Source organism: Xenopus laevis, chromosome 9_10L (genome assembly GCF_017654675.1).
Source record: "Xenopus laevis strain J_2021 chromosome 9_10L, Xenopus_laevis_v10.1, whole genome shotgun sequence".
Taxonomy (NCBI): Eukaryota; Metazoa; Chordata; class Amphibia; order Anura; family Pipidae; genus Xenopus; species Xenopus laevis.
The window spans coordinates 114,727,680-114,749,748 of record NC_054387.1 but is presented as its reverse complement, the minus strand read 5'-3'; the positions used below and the strand labels follow the sequence as shown (position 1 = coordinate 114,749,748).

Here is a 22,069-nt window from a genome sequence, read left to right as displayed (position 1 = left end):
GTAGAGTTCTGACTATTATGTTACACATCCAGTCACTCCAGCCTTTATACATTACATTATTGGCTAACTAACTATATTAGAAATATTTTTTATTTTGCACAGCCTGTCTATTTATCCAGTTTTTATTTTTATATATATTATATATATTATTGAGCTGGGTAACCCAGTCTTTGTCGGTCGAAGGAATGCATTACTGTTACACCCAGGATATGTTGATCAATTCAGTGGATACAACAAAGATGGATTAGGAATCATCAAATGCAAATGTGCCCACTCTCCTAAGCACAAAGTCATGCTGCCTCATATCCAGGGTCCTGCAGCATAATATGTTTCAACCTCATGGGTGGGAGTTGAGAAATATCTAGCCTGGTATGAAACAATATAATGTGTCTTCGGGCCCCGGGAATATTAGATGCAGCATAAGGTTGTTAACATCCATTTATATCCATGCAGCCAACTTATTATCTTAATAAAATGACATTCGCTGAGCCCTTTATAAAGCTTGAGGCATTGCCTGTTGAGTATGAGTCAGTAGGATTTATTTCATTCAGAGGAAGAAGCCCTCTGCATACCAACACAAAGATTTGTAATATAATCCATTAAAGCCACTTCTGTACACAGATATCATCTCTTTATTGCTATACGCAAAGAAATGGAACATAGGACTCCTATGCTGTGATTAAAGGATAAGTAAACCTTTAGAATAAGTGAATGTAAAAATTGATGAGGGTTCTATCCTAAGTTAGAACTTTTGAAATGTACATTCATTATTTTTTTTTTTCTTAATTCCAAGCTATTTAGGGATACAGGTAATGTTAATAAGAATTCATTTTGTTACAGCAGCGCCACCTGCTGGTCATTTCCGACCATTCTGACCACGAAGTAGTCAAGGAAGTTGGCAGGAGAAAGAAAGAGGCTGCTCTGATGTTTTTCTGGTTAGGAAAACAATTAGAAATCTTCCCCCCCCCCTATTTTGTCTCTCTGTTTTGATTGAAAATGTAATTGGGTTGCTGGGGGTCACTGGTCCAGGAAAGCAGAAGAAAAACTGATTTTCTGTAATGCCCTAGCAACCAGATGGTAATCATAAATGTTGATGTTTAGTTAAACTACCTCTTTAGCTGCAATTATGACCTCCGTTCAAAGAGCAAAAAATGGGAACTCTGCACTTTTTTTATACTGCGTACGCCACCTTTGTCCTTTGCTGTAGGCTTTTGGCTTGTTTCAGAGCAAAAAGACCTGTGGTGGTCTCCGAGCTCCTGCCCCTACATCATACCTATTTTACCCCAACATACAATTTGGGGAGCAACAGAGGCCGCAGGCTACAACAGGGCCATGTCCTTAATGGGGTGGTTCACCTTCAAGTTAACTTTTAGTATGCTATATGAATGGCCAATTCTAAGCAACTTTTCAATTGGTCTTCATTATTTATTTTTTATCATTTTCGAATGATTTGCCTTCTTCTTCTGAATCATTCCAGCTATCAAGTGATCCCATCTAAAAACAAATACAGTGTAAGGCTATAAATTTATTGTTATTGCTACTTTTTATTACTCGACTTTCTATTCAAATCAATGCATAGTTGCTAGGGTAATTTGGCCCGTAGCAACCAGATGGCTGAAATTGCAAACAGGAGAGCTGCTGAATAAAAAGCTAAATAACTCAAAAACTACAAATAAAATGAAACTCAACTGCTAATTGGCTCAGAATACCACTCTCTAAATCATACTAAAAGGTAATTTAAAGGTGAACAACCCCTTTAATGCCTGCCCTGTGGCAGGAGGTAAAGACAGGGCTGGCCTGCACCCCCCTGATGCTGTGGTCTATTCCTCACACTAGATTTTTATCTGAGTGCAGCCAGACTGGGGGAAGGAGTGCCTGCTGAATGTGCACTAAGGATGTGCTCATATGTCCCACTGTCAATTGTAAATGACCCTTTTTAAGTGAAATGGTCAAAATAAACATGCTGACATAAATAAAAGCCATTTTAGAAATTGGGAAAGAAATTTTCTTTCCAAAAATTGTATCTGTAAGTAAATAATGTTCATGATGACACAATTTCTTAATTAAACTTTTTGTGTGATTTGTATGCATGATTTCCAATGCTGAATATATAAATAATACTGTACGTTAGCCTTTCTGTACATGTACATGTAAAGGACCTGTGGCTTTCCAGATAATGGGTCTAACCTTAAATTGGATCTTTATAACTTAAATCTACTAAAACAACATTGAACATTAAATAAACCCAAAATGGCAGTTCTGCTTCCAATAAGGATTATTTATATGTTAATTTGGATCAAGTACAAGGTACTGTTTTATTATTAGGGATGCACCGAATCCAGGATTCAGTTCGGGATTCGGCCTTTTTAAGCAGGATTCAGATTCGGCAGAATCTTTCTGCCCGGCAAAACCAAATCCGAATCCTAATATGCATATGCAAATTAGGGGTGGGGAGGGAAATTGCAAGACTTTTTGTCACAAGACAAGGAACTAAAAAATGTATTCCCCTTCCCATCCTGTAATTTGCATATGCAAATTAGGATTTGGTCCGGTATTCGGCCGAATCTTTCTCTAAGGTTTCGGGGAATCGCCCGAATCCAAAATAGTGGATTCGGTGCATCCCTGTTTATTATAATAGAGAAAAAGTAAATAATTTTTTTAAAAATGTGGATTGTTTGGATAAATTGGAGACAGCCTTTCCGTAATTCGAAGCTTTCTGTATAACGCGTTTCCAGATAAAGTATCACATACCAATATACATTCATCTTCTGTGCACCTTATGTATCTATTTTATAAAAGCCAATAAACCAGCTAGAAAATACCAAACTCATGTTTCTGGCATCAGAAAAAATAAGTAGTAGTTTGGAAATTTCTTACCCAAAAGCAGAGGTTTCTGAACATATCACTTCTCAACCCAAAAAATGAAATCCCGAAGGCATCAAGCTTCTCTCATTCAAAGTCCTCCCAGTAAAACTTTAACGCAGGTCTAGATTTTATACAAAGCCAAAACGTTGTGCTCAGCGGATCAGCACGAGAGAGAATTCTTCAGTCTCACTTTGGGCAACAAAGCTAGATTTTTAGGACAAGCACTAAATGTAAATCATCCATTGAGACCTTCTTCTGACGAAGAGGACAAAGAAGAAAAGGAAACTTCAAGTTTTTTAGGGTGAAGAACATCAAAAAAATACCTCCTGGTCTCTCGAAGGAAATCCAAAGATTTTTATTGTGAACAAACCATGCTTTGGTACCATTAAAAAGAATAGGAATTTCCCAATGGTTTCAGCTGGAGGTCAAACTGCTGTTATCTCAAAAGCTAAACAGACTGCCAGTGTTGTCAGTCAACTTCAGTCCATTGTAAAGATGAGTGGCTTTAGGTTTCATAGAATGGTAATGTGAGCCTGTCTTTACAGCCTGAAAGCTGGTAATGAGGTAGCAGAACACAGGAATAAGAGGGTATCAATGCCAATATCTCGTTACTGGCAGAATACTCAACAGGAGCAAATTACATTAAACTTTAAAGGGTCTTTTTCACTGGGAATAGACAGGAACCTCTCTACCGTAAAACCCTCTTGATGTTAACTAAACTTACCCCTGCCCATACTAGACTAAACACAAAACAATTATTCCCTATTTTGGCATACTAGAAATACACATTTTTTTTTTATATATTTTGCTTTGGTTGCAGAAGAAATATTTTAAACCAAACACGTGGAAACAAAGTATTTTTATACTAGGATCCACCGAATCCAGGATTCAGTTCGGGATTTGGCCAGGATTCGGCCTCTTTCAGTAAGAAACCTTCTGCCCGGCCGAACCCGAATCCTTATTTGCATATGCAAATTAAGGGCGGAGGGAAATCGCATGACTTTTTGTCATAAAACAAGGAAGTAAAAAACATTTTCCCCTTCCCAGCCCTAATTTACATATGCAAATTAGGATTCGGATACGGCCGAATCATTCGCGAAGGATTCAGGGGTTCAGCCAAATCCAAGATAGTAGATTCGGTGCATCCCTATTTTATACAGAGCATAAGTCCATGTTTTATTATGTTCTGAGTTAACTGTTAGTATGTTATAGAATGGTCAATTCTAAGCAACTTTTTGATTTAATTTGGCCTTCATTTTTTCCTTCTTCTACAGGAATAGGATCAGTTTTCTGGAAAACCATTATCCAGAAAGCTCCGAATTACGGAAAGGCCGTCTCCCATAGATTCCATTTTATACAAATAATCCATATTTTTAAAAATGATTTCCTTTTTCTGTGTAATAATAAAACAGTAGCTTGTACTTTATCTCAACTAAGATATAATTAATCCTTATTGGAAGCAAAACCAGCCTATTGGGTTTATTTAATGTATATAATGTAATGTAATTAAGGTACAAAGATCTAAATTAAACAAAGATCCGTTATCTGGAAAACCCCAGGTCCCAAGCATTCTGGATAGCAGGTCCCATTCCTGTAGTTAAAAAAAAAAAAAAAGAACCCAGGTACCAAGCATTCTGGATAACAGGTCCCATCCCTGTAGTTTTTAAAAAAAAAAAAATCCAGGTCCCAAACATTCTGGATAACAGGTTCCATACCTGTAGTTTTTTTTTTAAAAAAATCCCCCAGGTCCCAAGCATTCTGGATAACAGGTCCCATCCCTTTAGTTTTAAAAAAAAAAATCCAGGTCCCAAACATTCTGGATAACAGGTTCCATACCTGTAGTTTTTTTTTTAAAAAAATCCCCCAGTCCCAAGCATTCTAGATAACAGGTCCCATTCCTGTAGTTTTTAAAAAAAAAAAAAAAAAATCCAGGTCCCAAGCATTCTGGATAACAGGTTCCATACCTGTAGTTTTTTTTTAGTCTTTTTCCGACTCTTTCCAGCTCTCAAATTGGGGTCACTGACCCCATCTAAAAAACAAATGCTCTGTAAGGCTACACATTTATGATTATTATTGCTGCTTTTTATTACTTTACTTTACTTTTATTAACTCATCTTTCTATTGAGGCCCTCTCCTATTCATATTCCAGTCTCGTATTCAAATCAATGCACGGTTGCTAAGGTAGTTTGGACTCTAGCAACCACATTGCTAAAATTGCAAACTGGAGAGCTGCTGAATAAAAAGCTAAATAACTCACAAAGCCACAATTAATAAAAAATGAAAACCAATTGCAAATGGTCCCAGAATATCACTCTCTAGATCATGCTACAAGATAATTTAAAGATGAACAACCCCTTTAAGTAAATATATGTACAATGTTCTCAGTACGGTTTTGTGTCCATTTATATAGTTATAAATAATCCTAAATATAAGACAATTTTCTATATATCTTACGCAGTATGCTGTTTAATGTTTTGCTGCTAAAGAAAAACCACATATAAAGGAATAGTATAAACGGAATAACCACTAGGGGTGCTGTTGCTAACTCAGCTGAGGCAAGCAATATGGTGGCCTGTACTCATATGTACACATGAAATATGCAGAGAAGGAATATTCTGTGCATGAAAAGAGCTCCTAAACCCAACAACTCCAACATAATTGTAATTAGAAGAAATATGAGACCATTCCTTGCATTTTGTTGCTATGGTGGCATCAAAGCTTGACATGTATTGGAACTTATGAATGCCAGCAAGACAAAAGCTGATGTTATAAGGTTGTTAGGGCTAACACACATCAAGGGTAAAAAAAGCACTGGTGCAATTGTGTGTGTGTGAAGGGCCTATAAAGCTGCAGAGCCCAAAGTCATGTTGCATGGTCCTGCCCAAAATGCTGCAACAGCAGCTACTATTCATCTCCCACACTGGGAACTACAGGACTAATGAGGAACTATGTGTGGGAGATGTAACCCCTGCCATTATGTGAATACGTATTGTATTACTTATTTTATGGATACAAAAAGCTAGCATATTACACTGGGCTTTACAGAGATTGCTTCTGGTTCATATTGGTCCCTGTCCCAGTGGAGCTTACAATCTCTATTAAAGGAGAAGGAAAGCTACCAAAGCAGTTTATTGCCAATAGATTAACCACAATAGTGCAAGCTAGAACATATAGTTATTCTGCAGAATGCTTTACCATACCTGAGTAAACAGCTCTAGAAACTGTCTCTGTATGTTTAGGATAGCAGCTGCCCTGTTAGCTTGGGGTGACATCACTTCCTACCTGAGTCTCTCCCTGCTCGCTCATAGCTCTGGGCTCAGATTACAGCAGAGGGGGGAAAGGGAGGGGCAAACTGAGCATGCTCAAGCCCTAGCTCTGGAGGTTTAAGCTGAAACAGGAAGTCTGATACAGAAGCCCATGTGTACACAATAGAAGGAAAGAAATGTGGATTTTCTTTTGACAGGACTCAGAGCAGCACTACTGTATTTATATAGACCTTTCTGATAAAGTTTACTTAATTTTAGCCTTTCCTTCTCCTTTAATTTCTCTATCATATTCACACACACTCTATCGTCAGTTATAAATGAGATTACAATGAGGAAACACCCACAGGCACATGGAGAACATACAAACACCTTGATGATACAGTCCAATTGAACCCAGAACCCCAGTGCTGGAAGCTTATATATCTAATCACTAAGCCACTGTGCTGCCAGGTCATTGACTTCCTTGTCCCATACAACTAAGTGGGTCATTGGCTGTAATACAACTATACAGTCTGCTGGACATGGGCCTCACATAGAGCCAAGAGACTCAACCATGGGTGATATATTCAGCCATCTCAACGATAAGAAGAATCTAATTTGAAAACCAAATCGATTTTCACGGTTCTCCGTATATAATTATATTATACAAAAAAATATACATCATATTATTTTTTCAAGTAGATGATAGAATTGTGGCACAGCCTATTTTTAGAGCAGGAAAGAGAAAGCAATAACCCTAGGTCCCTAGAGCCCAATGGACCCCATGGGGAAGAGAGTTACAAAATATTCTACAATTGCTGATTACAAGCAAGCCATGTCCTGTAGTAAAGCAGAAGAAAGCAAGCAAAATTGTAGGACATACAGGTAGGACATAAGCAGGATATATAGGTACAGGGATTAGTATGAAGGTTATACTGCTACTTTATAGGTCTCTGGAGAGATATCACCTTGAATATTTGGGTCACACTATCTACAGAAAGACATTAATAGATTTTGTTCAAAGGAGGACTACTAACATTGTGCTTGAATATATATATATATATATATATATATATATATTTTTTTTTTTATCTTAATTTTTTTTTAAAGTGGACCTGTCACCCACACAAAGAAAACTGTATGATAAAAGTTATTTTCGAATTAAACATGAATTCCAAATTGTTTTTTTCATGAAAACATCCATACCTGTTATAAATGAATTTAAAGATTTCAGCTGTCAATCATATATTGCCTGCCCTCCTTAGGCCTAGAGGCAAACCAAGTAATTACTTTCACTTTCCATTTTGCATTTCCTACTTGTCACTGCCCTTCTCACATTCCCCCTCCCTGCCCACAGTCTATAATTGTGTAGCTAGTAAGCACGGGCATCAAGTCTCCAATTATGGCAGATAAACAAGATTTTAAAGGTGTTACAAAGCTTATCTTAATAAGTGTCCTCAAAAGATTTAAATAATTTATATAATGTAAGAAAAGTTTACTTTGCTTTACAAACACAATAGATATGAATTTGGAAGTATTCCTTAGGGTGACAGGTATCCAATAATATGTTTGGATCAGAGCAGAAATCCTCTCTGTTGCGATGGTTATAGACGGTGACTGAATAAGACTACTTACAAACTGTCTCCTGAGCTTACTCTTCACTCGTATCCCTTGAGGATCTGGTGGATGCAATGGGTAGTGACAGGAACTAAGGTGGTTGTCCACTGAAAAGCTCTTCCGCATGTGGAAGGGGTGCTGGAGCCGAGGCTCCTCGGGGGAAGACATTAGCCTTGGAGCCAAAGGACCAGCATTCATAAGGGAGTCTCCTGAGCGCCATGAGTCCACTGTAGTGAGAAAAAAGGAGGAGGCAAGGTTACTACTATACACAGTGCTCCACAAATCAACATACATCTTGCAGTTCTCCTATTTGGAAACCTGTTGTCTGCAAAGATTGGTCTTAAAAAAAAAAACTGGGTAAATAGATAGTATGTGCAAAATAAAAATGTTTCTAGTATAGTTAGTTAGTCAAAAATGTGATCCATAAAGGCTGGAATGACTGGATGTTTAACATAATAGCCAGAACACTACTTCCTGCTTTTCAGCTCTCTTGCTTTCCAATGATTGTTTACCAGGCAGTAACCAATCAGTGACTTGAGGGGGGGGGGACACATGGGTCATAACTTTTGCTTGGCCCCCCTCAAGTCACTGATTGGTTATTGCCTGGTAACCAATCAGTGGAAACCAAGAGAGCTGAAAAGTAGGAAGTAGTGTTCTGGCTATTGTGTTACACATCCAGTCACTCCAGCCTTTTTACATTACATTTTTGGCTAAGTAACTATATTAGAAACATTTTTAATTTTGCACAGCCTATCTATTTACCCAGTTTTTATTTTTATACTTAACCATTCCTTTAAAGAAATTTTTACATTTCCTCCTCAGACAGATGTTAATCAGAACAACTGGGATTAAAGGTATTGTCCTAAAAATGAGAAAAGCAAACCTTTGTGGACTCTCCAATCCAGAATATAAATTTATATTTGCTGTGGCTGAGCCTTCAGGATATAGTACATTGTGTCAGACCAGCTAAAACAATGGCTGGTTTGTGAAGTTGAATCCCTTTGGGCTCACTTACCAATACAAGTACAGTGTGCAAGACGCATATTCAAATGCCATTCGGTATGTTATTTACCCTCAATGCAATCAAATACATTAAATGCCAAGATTGACTAGGACTGCTTAGTCCATAATGATTTTTGATAAACCAGACCTGACAAATACATTTGAGCATACAGTAGAACACCCCAAATTTTTATGCACTTTATAAAACCTTTTTCTATTGTAATTATTTGAGATGAATATTTTTATTTTGCAATGTGATATTGTTAAAGAGACTTGTAATTCATTATGAATTTATACATGCGCATAACATCTTTTTAAGACCTGCTTAAAGGGCATATAAAGGCAAAAAAATAAAATCACATTTTTACTTTCTTTAATGAAAGAGAAACTAATATACTTTGATTAAAAAATGTGTACCATTTTTAAAGAAACCTGACTGTATGCAGTGAAATTCTCCCTTCATTTACTGCTGTGGATAGGAATTGTCAGACGGTCCCTAACTGCTCTGCAGGGAAACAATCATACTTATGAACAGCAGGGGGAGCTCCTGCCTTACTTCCCAGCCATGCAGAACTCAAGCAGCTTTGTTTGTTTCCCTGTAGAGCAGTCGTTGACTGTGTAGATATTTGTATTGGATTTTATTTTTGCCTTTACATCCCCTTTACTGTTTACAACTCCAGCTGCAGGGACAAAGATCATGGAGCCAGATATAAACGGATAAACTGGGATTAAATTTGGAGGATTATTTTGCTGCAGCCACTGGTTCTGTAGAGTTGGAGAAAGTTTGTATTAAACAATGCAAAAACTATAAAATCCACATTAGATTACATGACAACACAGGACCCAGTGCAGTCTGTATATTCTGATTATTAATCAGTCTTGCTGGATCTGCTACTGGCAGATATTATTTGACTTGTGGTATTTTGATAATTTATGATGATCTCTAAGCAGCCCAGATCACACTGAGCATGTGCACAGTCTTAGTCTTGCAAAGATGTTTAACAAAGTTACAAGATGGTGACGCCCTGTGGCCAACTTTGAAAGCATAAATCATTTATTTAATTAGGCTTCTGGTGCAGTAAGTTCATATTTAGTATACAAAATACAGCATTTCTAGCCTTATTCTATTTTAGACATTACTTTCCCTTTAAAGCTTATGCAATGGTTTGTCACAAAATATATATATTTTTGAGGGGGAGTCCTAATACATACACTGAACACTTGCACAGATTATAAAATGCTCAGTATTTATGCCACTGGTGGATAAATTGCTGAAAATTAAGGGTTCACACCACAATGTAGTGCATTAACAGATGAAGATTCCAAACCTGTCCGATCCCCAAACATACTGATACCCAAACATACTGATACCCATGGTACATGAATATTGCTTGGTATCTTCAGGCCTCTATACATACAGAAAGTGCATATCTATGTATGTAGGGCACAGGCGTCCTTTTCCTTGCTCCCAGGGGGCAGAGTTATGGAAAAGGGGTCCCAGACAACATGAGAAGACAAAGGCACCCATCTGGAATGGGGATTACACGATTCTGAAATGTACAAGTTGTGGTCCTCAGGCTGTTGGTGGGGGAAGCTGAGATTCACAGTCTAATAGGACCGATAACCATGACGCATATAAGGTACTAAAAATATCTATTTTTATTGCAATATACAATTTAATTTTCTCAATGTTTGCTTCCTCTCTAAGAGACCCCACTGATATCGAGGGTCCAAAAAATTTTTTTTGTAAACTTTTTATTTTTAAACAGTTTTTCTTTTTACTGTATGTAATGCAAAAGTAGGACTTAAATACTTTATCACATAGTACAATTGTAACTAATCAGAAGAGAAAATAAAAGAATGAAAAACAGAAAGTACAGAAAAAAATCAAAAAGATTAGTGTGGGTCCAAACACATTAAACCTCCTTGCCTAATCTATTGCCTACTAGCAGTTAGGGTACCTAACCTGAAAAAAAGGGGGGCTCTGACCTCTGTCCTCTTCTCTACCATAAAACGTGCAGGGAGAATGCTATATTGTTGCAAAGTGGCATGGATAAAATTATTTCGTTATAATACACAAAAGCCTTGAATATCTTGTAAATTATATACTTATAAACGGTGAGTTCTGATGTCATCAGTTATAAACGGTCAGTTCTGATGTCATTTCTGTCACATGACTCACTGAAATTTGTGTATTATAATAAATAAAGTACCCCCAGTTGTAAAATATGAGGATATTAGAAGTTACCTCGGAGTTCCATGACCTGTATAAAAACAATCGGCCTTCGGCCTCGTGTTTTTGTATGGTCGTGAAACTCCTCGGTAACATAATATCCTTATGTTTTACAAGAGGGGGTACTTTATTCACTATATAATGATATACTGGTCATATAATGCTCATTAATGGATTTATATTGTACAGATATTCTTGTCCCCGCATAGGCACTTACTGAACTAAGGGGCACATGTTTCCACTATGGACCACGTTTAATTCCCCGTGTCCTGCATTTTCCCATCACACAATTATCCGTCAGTATACATATACACCAGTGGAACACAGAACTAGCACTCTCTCTCTGGGTGCCAGGAGTAAAGTGGTCAGTTTGAATATCTGTGTAGATCTCGGCTTGGTCACTTCTAGCCTTGCCACCCTATATAAACTAGTAGCTGTTAATGCTTTTGCACCTAACCCAAAGACCCAAGCAGCACTTAGCCTTAGAACATGTAAAGGGGAAGTTATTTCCAAGGGTAGATCAGGATGACATCCAAGGCTAACCTTTGATTTGAATAGCATTAGAACAAAAGGTGAAGGAGCCATATTTACCAGCAAGTCAAAGGCAAGCATTTATGTGTGGGGCCCTTTGTGTGCCTGCCTCCTACTGTGCTCTGAACATGAAAGTTTATTTCACAGCTATTTTTAATACGATGCAGACAGTGACATTTCACCACAGCCTGCAGGTCACCTTTGTTTTTATTTTTTGTATCTGATTTTTTTGTATCTTAATTAACTTTCTTGTTTAGGCGCCTCTCCAATTTAGCATTTAAAAGACTGCTAACCCTACAAAGTGATCTATTTTCATTAGAATTGACATGCCAGTTGTTTCTACTCTCAGAATAAAGGATGGGCAGAATATTTTACAGTCATTTTGTTCTCTGGTTACCAATGGGAGTCACCGTAGCGATGAGTTGAGTAACGTTTCTGGGAATGTCTATGTGCTTTATGTCTGTGCATGTTTCTCCATTCTTGCTAGCTATGTTACATTTTGGTATTATTTCTCTGTGCTTCCTATGTCCCTACCCCCAGAGCTATAATCTTCTTTTTCAGTGTGTTCGTATCTCCAATTTCACCGTTCTCTATGCACTCTTTTCCTTGCTCCGTGCATTGTTCCCGGCTCTCTTTCAAAGTGTCCAAAGTCGTTGTCAGTGTTCCAGCCTCCCTTATCTTCCTGTTCCAAATTTCCATTGTTATTCTTCCTAATCTCACAAAATACTCTTTCTTTGAAATGTGTCTTCTTAGATGGTTACAGATCTCACGGCTCAGGTTACAAATTACTTCTACAGAGTGTTCCAAATCTTTTCCTGATACCGTTTTGTTTCTCCCCTCCTAGATCATTTCTTGTAGTACAATTTCACAGTGCTCAGAACTGCCCTTCTTCCTATTCAGATGATTACAAGTTCAGATTCCCAAGTCAACCTTCTCAGCATTCTGAACTCCAAAGTCCCTGCCATTTACCCTTGAAAGATGAATCAGTGATGGAATCAGGAGGCACGACTGATCTGATCATGGCAGTACCAGTGTAAAGTTGTAGAAGCAAATCCCTTGTGTCACAATTAAAGCAATGCAACATTCACAATTCCAGATTGTCTTTAGGGAGTCCCTTGGCAATCAGATGCATCATACCTTGAAAGACCAGCTTTATCCAAGTTGAATCGAAAATTGAAAGTAGTTACAAGATGCAACTGAAATTTACAAGGTATTTATGTGTGCCTAGAAACTTTAACAACTTTTAAAGATCCAAATCAGACGAAGATCCACTCATAAAAGGATGTTTGATGTCACCAAAAGAGTGGATCTTACCTGATTTGGTCACAGATCAAAGATTGGGTCATAATGCAATCCGCTCAGAGCAACGACTGGATCATGATGTAGAACCAATTGGAAAGGACCACAATGCATTCCTCCTTTTAGCCTGCCGTACAGATACTGTATCTCCACCAGATATCAGTTATGCAGGCCATTGGGAATAGATAATGAAGGGACTGAGTCAGCAGCTTAAATTGACCCGTGTATGGTCAGCTTTATTCCTCCGTTGTTTAGATTGCTCTTCTTATATAGTTTTGGGTTTTTCACATGGTTTCACGGCTCTATTGTCAGGCAATGGGCTATGTATATCAAGTTATCAGTATATTATACCTCGGTTCTCAGAGTACTCCAAATCCTGTGCTCCCTATATCCACTTCATTTGTTCAATAGCACACCTTCTATTATAATATGTCTTTGGTTTTAGTCTCCCCCAGAACAAACTGCCACCAGAGGCCATTTGTTGAATAGCTCCTGGTGAACATAACCTTTTATTTAGCCTCCCAAACACGAACGTTCTCTATCTCTATGGTTACAGATTCATGTTGTGCAACAGACAGCCCCATAATCTTTATATATATCAGCATTCTAATACTATGTCTGGGCGTAAAGATAGGTTTGAAAAAGCTGAAAATTGCATATGTTTTATTTCATATTCCACATATTTTTCAGTACCTTCTCTGTGCTTTTCTTCTTCTCCTCTGCAAAAAGAGAACATGCGGCTACAACAAAAATGTTTGAAAAGGCAGGGAGCCTTTTGCCTTTTACCGTTTGTTTACAGAAAGGTTAAAATAGCAGTCATGAAATGTTTTAGGTGCCAACATTTGGGCATGAATCAAAATCAAATAAAAGCAGAAACAAATGGGTATACCAACATAAATCTTATTTTAATCATAAAACTAATGCAGCATGAAACAAAATCTATTTGTATTTTATGCTTGTGTATGGTTGCTTTACACACATTCAATGTTTGCTTTATAAGGTGACTACAAACATCCCTGGATCCTCTCAGGATCTGGATTGAAGAATGAGAAAGTACTAGCACTGATGAAGAGCACTCTACATATCTATCTCTTAATTTAGACCATTCTTGCTTCTCATCCATTTATTCACCATGAACTGACTTTTTCCCCTCCAAAAGGGGTGACCATGTACCAGATTTGAGGACCTAAGGAATATGATCAGAAATCCTACAATTTCAGTCAACATGATAAAAAAAACTTTGACCAATGATTATATCTCTACAGTAATACAATTGTAAGAGGGTTGTCTTCAGGGACTCATTTATTAAAGGAATGCAGTGTACAGATAAAATAAATGGGTGCAATGCACATTTTGCATTTTGCCTTCCTGAAATGTAGAATTGCTACAGGGTTTTGGAGCACAGAGACCTGAGCCTACCTAGATGAATATAATGATAGTAGTTCTAAATATCCGATAAGGAAATAAGCCAGAAATATTATGGGAGCACTTTTAGAAATGATTTATGGAGAGAGAGTTGAGAGCACTCTTAGAAGGGCAATCATAAGGAAAGTTGGAAGCACTCTTAAAAGTGAGTTAAGGAAAGACTTGCGAGCATTCTTAGAAGTGAATTATGGAGAGCGAGTCGGGAGCCCTCCTAGAAGTGAATTATTGAGAGAACCAGGAGCACATTTAGAAGTGAATCATGGATAGAGGTGGAAAAACTCTTGGAATGAGTTGGGAGCATTCTTAAAAGTGAATTATGTAGAGTGAGTTTGAAGCTCTCTTGGAAGTGAATTATGGAGACAGTCAGGAGCACTCTTAGAAGTGTATTATGTAAAGAGAGTTGGGAGCATTTTTAGAAGTTTGTTATGGAGAGAGAGTTGTGAGCATTCCTAAAATAGAATTTGTAGAGAATATTGGAGAGAGTCTTAGACGTTAAAGAAAGTTAAGAGAGAGCTGAGAGAACCCCTAGTGGTAAATTATCAAGAGAGTAGGGAGCACTCCTAGTGGTAAACTATCAAGAGAGTAGGGAGCACTTCTAGAAGTGAACTGTGGAGAGAGCCAGGAGCACTCTTAGAAGTAAATTATAGTAAAAGATGAGAGCACTCTTAGACGTGAATTAGGGAGAGAGTTAGCAGCACTTGTTAGCAGCACTTGAGTTGGGAGCACGCCTTGAAGGGAATTATGGAGAGTCGGGAGCACTCTTAGATATGAATTATGGTACATACTTTATGGGAGATGTATGGTATGGATCACTGTGTAAAGCTGATACTAAACACATATGAAGTAGTCTGTCTTTATAATTCATTTATCATTTCTATGTGCCACAGAGAAACAGTGGTTAGCAACTTACCAGCAGGGGGAAGTTTGCAGGTTACCATAGAGTCTGATGAGCCAGCTGCAGGAAGCCGAGGAACACTGTCCTGATGCTGTGGGACTCTGGTCAGTACTGGGGACTGGGGGATGCTGGGAAGAGTCAAAGACTTCCCAAGAATAGGTCTCTGCAGCCTTCTATCCAGGGACCTGAAACACACGGAAAATAGCCATTATCAGCATTTGTAATTGTATCACCATCACATGATATGGCTGTTATAGAGATGCAACAGAGATCAAACAATGAAGCTGGCAATGGATAAAATGTATGACCTGGTTGACACAATTGTGGTCAATGGACACAAACTTTTTTCACAAAGGTGCTTGAACCAATACACGCTCCTTGGCAACTTGTGGAGAGTGCCAATGAGCCCAACCATCCAGCACTGAGGAAGTGCACATAACTGCGTACATGGATACTAGTGAACCTCGATGATTTTACTTTCAAGAGGTCACAGACTCAGGTGGATTAACCCACTTCTAGGGCTTTACAGATTTGGAAATGAAATTGGAAATTTGCCAAACAGATGACCAAATTTTACTGATACCTTCAATTGGCTGTTGAAAAGATGTGCATCGCCTGAAAATTGCTGGACCTCTCTGGTGAGAGGGATAAATATTTCCTGGCCAGCCAGTCAAAGTGGGACTTTATAGGATCAACCAATTAAGTGGGTTGAATTTGTAGAATGTTTTCCAGCATTTTATGAAAACCCCAATTTAATTAATATATTTTTTCACCAGAAAAAAATTCTCTTTAATAATTATCAATAAGATGTGAAATTGTTTATTTATTTTCCAGTAGCAATAAAAATAATTTTGAAAAATAATATTAAATAATATTAAATTGTGGGAAAACTTCCCTCAGGGAATAAAGTTGAGAATGTTTCCTTAAAGCCCCATAGCAGTACCCAAAACAATACTGAGAAGTATTTTCACATCTGCTTTCACATTTCCTTTGTCTTGGTTCACTTTCCCCTATTTTGTGCTGTACATGTGTCCTACATAACATGGGCCAATGCAGCCCAAAGTTACGGGTCACTGAATGTTAATTGAGCAATCTGGTGTGAGAAACACTTCAATCTAAGAGAGAAGTTTATCTAAAGCCTACAGTTATAGGCTTCCTTCTGCTAATATTAGAACCGTTCTGTAGAATAAATGTCAAGGTTCCACCAGGTAAGACGAGCAGATGGCAATTCATTGTCGCGGCACAGTGGCTCATTAAAAAGTGACACATTAATATTAAACAGGTAGCGGGGTTTGCAGTTTTCTATACACTAAAAACTGAAGAAGTAAACACATTACAGGCAAGCACCCTAACCCTTTCCTTCATAAAGCTATGAGACATCATGCCCATACACTGAGATACCAACATCATGTACTGTGCAGAGTGGTGCCCAACAAACAAAATAACAATATTCTTTAATTCATTCTCTAGGACTCCATGTTCTTCAATTTTCTCCTCCATTACTAAGCCAGTGTGCTCATTGACTAATTGCTATAGCAGCTCTACAGGCAGCATGTTGATAGGATTTCAAGATCTCTTTAACATAAGCTGTTACACCTGTGCTGTATGCTGGACTAACAGCGCAGTTGCATAGAAGCAGCCTGTAGTATACTCCTGAACATATTGTAATAGCAACTCCACAGGCAGCACGTTGTGCCATTTTTAAGTGGCTACCCCTCATTTAATAGAATCCTTATAGTCATGATGCCATAGCCTTCTGTGTGGTGAAAGCAGGCAAGAAGAGATATTGAATTCTGGACAAACCAGCTCCAATACTTGAATTTCAAAAGCTGACTAAAACAAACATTTAATATGGTTCAGTTTACTATGGTGGTACAATGGAGAACATAAGCAGGGTTATACAAGATGTTTGTCCCTATACTGTAATTCTAAACACAGGAGCCAGTATTTCCTTACATTATACTAAACGCATTAGAAGTGGAAACAGGAGGATGATGATGGAGGATGATGAAGGCAGCATTGTTCAGGCAAGTTACTACTTTACATCAATGCTCAAATGCATCAGTATACTAGGCATTGCCTTACTTCATCTGCTGTGATATTGTAAGGATAAATCTGATGGTCTCTACAACCAGGTGATACTGTCAGATTGGGTCATGCTCTGCACTTTAGCTTTCCTGTGGCAATGGCCTAAAAACTAACTGCCGATTAAAAAATATTGACCACTGAAGAGCTGTCAAACTAGAGCATAGGGGGTTCTTAGAGAATGTTATGCCCTGACTGTTGAAAAGCTCCACAAACGTCTTTGTATGATGCAACTTTTCTGTAGCCTAAAGAAGTTGGTTGTGCTCTTTATACCTGGATTGGGTAATTGTACAACAATAGCTCCCACTCCTTCTGCCAGTGCTGCGTCCAGGCCGTATGTCCTCCCGTGACTTTCTCAAGCTGAAGTACTCGGTAAGCTTCCCGAACGAGGACATGCTCCCACCACTCTGTGTTAGGTTTCAGCAATCCTACCCACTCCCCACTCAACTGGGGAAGGTTTGTTGTCAGCGATCCCAGCATCCCCTGAGGGCAAATCACCAAGGCTTCTTCTTGTCAATGACCCATGTCTCTTGATATCGCTGACTCAAAAAGAGGATGTCATGAGCAAACCCCCATTCTGAAGTTCCAGTTAAAGAAGAAAGTGGTAAAAATCATGTTGGTGCCATATAAATTAAATATGATAACAACAGGTCAAACAGCTCTTTTGAAATGGTTGTATACTTCCTATGTTTTCTAATAATATCTTAAGTACCTTTATTTTTTACAAATGAAGACCTTCAGAAGGACTGCAAGTATTATCACTAAAGCCAGTACCCAACCAGCCAGTTGGTTGTCCTATGTGTCTCTTCAGCATCCATTACTCAATAGATACATTTCTAAAGCTGCCCACACATGAACCATCTGATCTTTGGCCTCCCAACTGGGCTGACGCAATTGTTTAGCATTCAGCATCAGAGCCTGGCCCAACCAATATCTGGACAAAAGATACTTATAAGACAAGCAAATGTTTTGGACTCAACTTGGTTAAGACTCGCCATATGCATAGACAACTTAAGTCTACTGACACCAAGAGAAGAATATGGCAGGGAAAAGTAGAACCAAGTCTTCTTCTTAAAGTGACTATACTCAGGCAAAATATAATGCTTATAGTCATATAAATACACCTAGACTTATGTTCATGTCAACGGTTCGCCATATTGGTGGGTAGTTTCCATGTAATGCTAGAAGGCACCCACACACATCTTAATAAAATATTAAATAAAAAGGGTTTCTTTAACAGTGCGAGAGAAAGGCAAATTAAAACATCTCAGCCTAAGACAGTTCACTAATAAGGCTCTGTGAAGTTAGCAGGGAGACTGAGACTGACGAGAGTAAGCAGAAATGGTTGCCATGTGAACACTTCGCTGCTGGCTTCGGCCTTCGTAAAAACATCTAGAAGATAAACTGCTAAATATTAGCTTGTGTGTGTGTATATTTATTTATACTTATCTTTATACACAAATATATCAGTCCCTTACTAACTATGGGTCAGTGAAAAAAATATTTACATAAAGTGCATATTGCACTCTCTCAGCAGTCAGAAGTAGCAGTGCGTGTGCATTTACACTTGAAGGTATTAATTATATTATGCTGGGAAAGAGCAGTGAGAAGTGATGTGAGAGGGAGATGTAGCGTGGCCTCTCATGTGACATGTTATAATCTGTCATTCCTTTACTAGTCTTTGCCGAATAAACCTGCATTAGGACACAGTACCGAGACACTTGGCTCTGTGATATTAGCTCAAGACACTGGCATTAAGGGTCAATTTTACCAGCCAGGTGACATCAGACAACCACCTCTTCCTTCTAATACAAAGACATTGAGGCACCTTATACTCCATTCCTAGTATACAGACATCATGATATCTACAGCAGGGAAAATAAATACTGAACATGTCAACGTTTTTCTCAGTAAATATATTTTTAATCAGGCTATTGACATGAAATTTAGATTATATCGGTAATAACCCAAGTAATCAACGCATACAAAGACATCAAAACAAATAAGTACATAAATTATGTATTCTGAGAAAACCATTGGCGTGTTCAATACTTATTTCCACTGCTGTACCTCTCTTCTTCACCCTAATGCAAAGACATGAATGTTTCTACCTTTCCCTACTACCTACTGTAAAGATGGTCGGCTGCCTCTCCCTTCCTCTGTGCCCACCTCTTACTCAATTTAAATATAAAGACATCAGCACACTACCTGTCACATTCATCATAATACACAGACATCAGTTTACCTGCTTTTCACTGCCTCATACAAAATCATCATGGCACTTCCACCTCTAATTTCAGACACCTCCTTCCAATATTCAGGCTTTAGGGGTTCCTTCCTCTCACTACTAATACTCAGACACTTTGGTACCTACCTTCCCCTTTTATGAATTCCAGGTTACATGGAACTAAACTCTCTCTTCTTTTTAATATACAGACACCAGTTCACCCACCTCTCCCTCCTACTAAGACACAGACACAAGGGCACTTCTCGCTCTTTTCCTAATACTCTGTCTCTCACAATAGGCAATATTATTGTTAAACTAAATCCCCTTCAGTGCATAGACATCAGATGCTCACCTCCTCACCTCCTACAATACAAGACATGAAGTCTCCAGCACCCTTCCAGTATTTTGGCCGATACTTCTCAGCTGGCACAAATCACATCAATGTCCCAGGAACTGCCCCCTCCCACAACGGTCAATTCAGCTGGGATTCACTAGGTTTTCCGGGCTCTGTCACCACAAAGTGGGAGACACACCGACTGTAAGTACATCAAATATGATGTCAGCTCCCTAAAATATCTGCAGACATATTTGGCGTACCCTGGAGTCTGTGACTAATCTTTTCAAGTCGGAAGCCAAGGCACCAAGGTCGGTGGCATTATCATTCCCGATTATGTTGCTTGGTGAGTAACTCTTCTTAGTGAGGAAGGGGACGGTTGGGGTAAGGTAGAAGAGCAATGTTTTGCCCTTTATTATCGGTACGGCCATTTCTGCAGTTACTAAGTGATAAACAAACTCTGACAATGGTTTTGTAACCCCATAGCTATGGGCCATGGAAAGATAAAAAAGGCAACACATAAACAAGCAATAATAAACGCCTGCATAGTAAGGGGAGGTGGCAGGAGCTCAACCTGTCTCAGAAATTTGTGCAAGAGGGTCTAGAGACTCTGCACTCCTCCCCCCCCACTTCACACACACACTCATATTAAGCATCCAGTGCACCCCCCTGCCACTATGTGTCTCTAAGCACCTACTAAGGTTTACTCAAAAGGATACCACAAGAAGCACCAGCATCGTTCCCCGCAATCTGATGCCACCAGCCGTTCCCTCCTCTGTCTCTCTTGCTCTGCCTGATGCTCCCAGGAATGTTTAATGAGAGGAACACTCATGGATCACCTCTCTGTCAGTCACAGAGAGTAAGGTTCCCCCTTCCTTCATAGACAATCTTCGCCTTTTCGCTCCTGTCTCTCTCTCTCTCTCTCTCTCTCTCTCTCTCTACATTGTTGCCCCTCCTTCCCTTTTCAAATCCTTTCTCCTGCCCCCCCCTTCTCTTTTTTTTTCTTCCCTTTCACTGATCTTTCAAATTCCAGTATCACTCTGATACACTAATATACTTTGATGTTAAAGATAATTAACACAACACAACTGACAACCTCTTAATATTGATCTTCAGCCGCAGAGAAGCTTCTTATGTTTTTCCCATTTCTGCAGTAAAACATAACTCCGTCACTGCTGTCCGAGCCCCCTGCGGAGAATGCCTGCGTGCAACTTTGGCACAATCACATTAACCCTTAAGCTGAGGGACAAGGAAGAGATATCAGGATGGCTCTGACCTTCCAATTTTCACACCATATGGCACTGCAGAAGTTCTAGCCTAACAGTAGGAACTTTAATGAATGTCAAAAGAATTGACCCTATTAAAGGCAAACTATACAATAAAAGCAAGTTACACCCAGAAGGATGTGCCTGTGATGATGTACTTCACCTCCTGGTCTAATGTGAACATTGTAGCTCTTTTCAGCTGCAGATCTCCCTCTTGCCTTGGACGCTGATACTCTGCACAGCTCAGTAAAGCAAATGAGCAAGATAGTAGGTCCAGGCTTTTGGTTGGTTAAAGGTTTTTATAGGCTGTCAAATAAAGATCCGCATTTATAGGCATCTTCAGCCAATGTATTTCTCACTTAAAAGGCAAATACAGCCTATGGTAAATTCCTGCGGGAATTCTGTGCTGCCCATAGCAATCAAACGTATTGTTCTATTCCTTTTAGAATAAGCAATTGGTTACTAGACCAGGAGCAACCTTTGCACCTGTTTCTCCAATCTTTCTCTTTATGTTTTATTGACAAAGTCTGGTGACTACTATATATGCTAGGTGGGGCGAATATCTAACATCTTGTGACCGCTTATTTACCTGTATACATATCCACGTTGTGCCAAATAAGTTACTTCGGTTGAGGAATATCCCTGCGATATTGATAAACAGCCTCATTTATGACCACCAGAGTGCACCGTTTCTGCCAAGAAACATGCCAAACACATATATGCATGAATTTAAATTTTTGAGGGGTCATTTATCAAGTGCAGTGGGTGGAAAGTTCAAAATATGGGTGAAGTCCACAGGTTTTCTGCAATTTGCACCTGCCCAAAATAAAGCACAACAAAGACCTGCATTCGCCAATAGTGCTGTATTCATAAGGAGCAGGTAGGAGTACCTCTTTCCACTGGACCTGATGTTGAACTGAAGAAGACGCTTGAATAAGTGGTGGAACGATGTCAAGAAAACTTAGAAAGTCGAGTTCCTATAGACTTAACGCTACCAGTTTCTGTATATCATGACCTGGATAAATGAGTATCTCCATAAATACCTG

General features: G+C 38.8%; 1 protein-coding gene across 7 annotated transcripts in view; it reads right to left on the bottom strand.

Annotated features, from left to right (window-relative positions):
- Positions 1-22,069, bottom strand: part of ankfn1l.L (ankyrin repeat and fibronectin type III domain containing 1 like L homeolog) — a 261,510-nt gene that overhangs the window by 182,869 nt on the left and 56,572 nt on the right. For 2 of the 7 annotated variants that reach the window (XM_041577559.1, XM_041577564.1), the window contains exons 1-4: positions 20,478-20,671; positions 17,471-17,774; positions 15,128-15,297; positions 7,746-7,954 (exon numbers count right to left, since the gene is read on the bottom strand). In XM_041577559.1, the coding sequence (XP_041433493.1) occupies positions 7,746-7,954; positions 15,128-15,297; positions 17,471-17,592 (501 nt within the window). In that variant the 5' untranslated portion in view covers positions 17,593-17,774; positions 20,478-20,671. Of the gene's footprint in view, positions 1-7,745; positions 7,955-15,127; positions 15,298-17,470; positions 17,775-19,776; positions 19,871-20,477; positions 20,672-22,069 lie in introns of those variants that run through there. The other 5 variants (XM_041577562.1, XM_041577563.1, XM_041577560.1 and 2 more) reach the window with 4 other exon arrangements.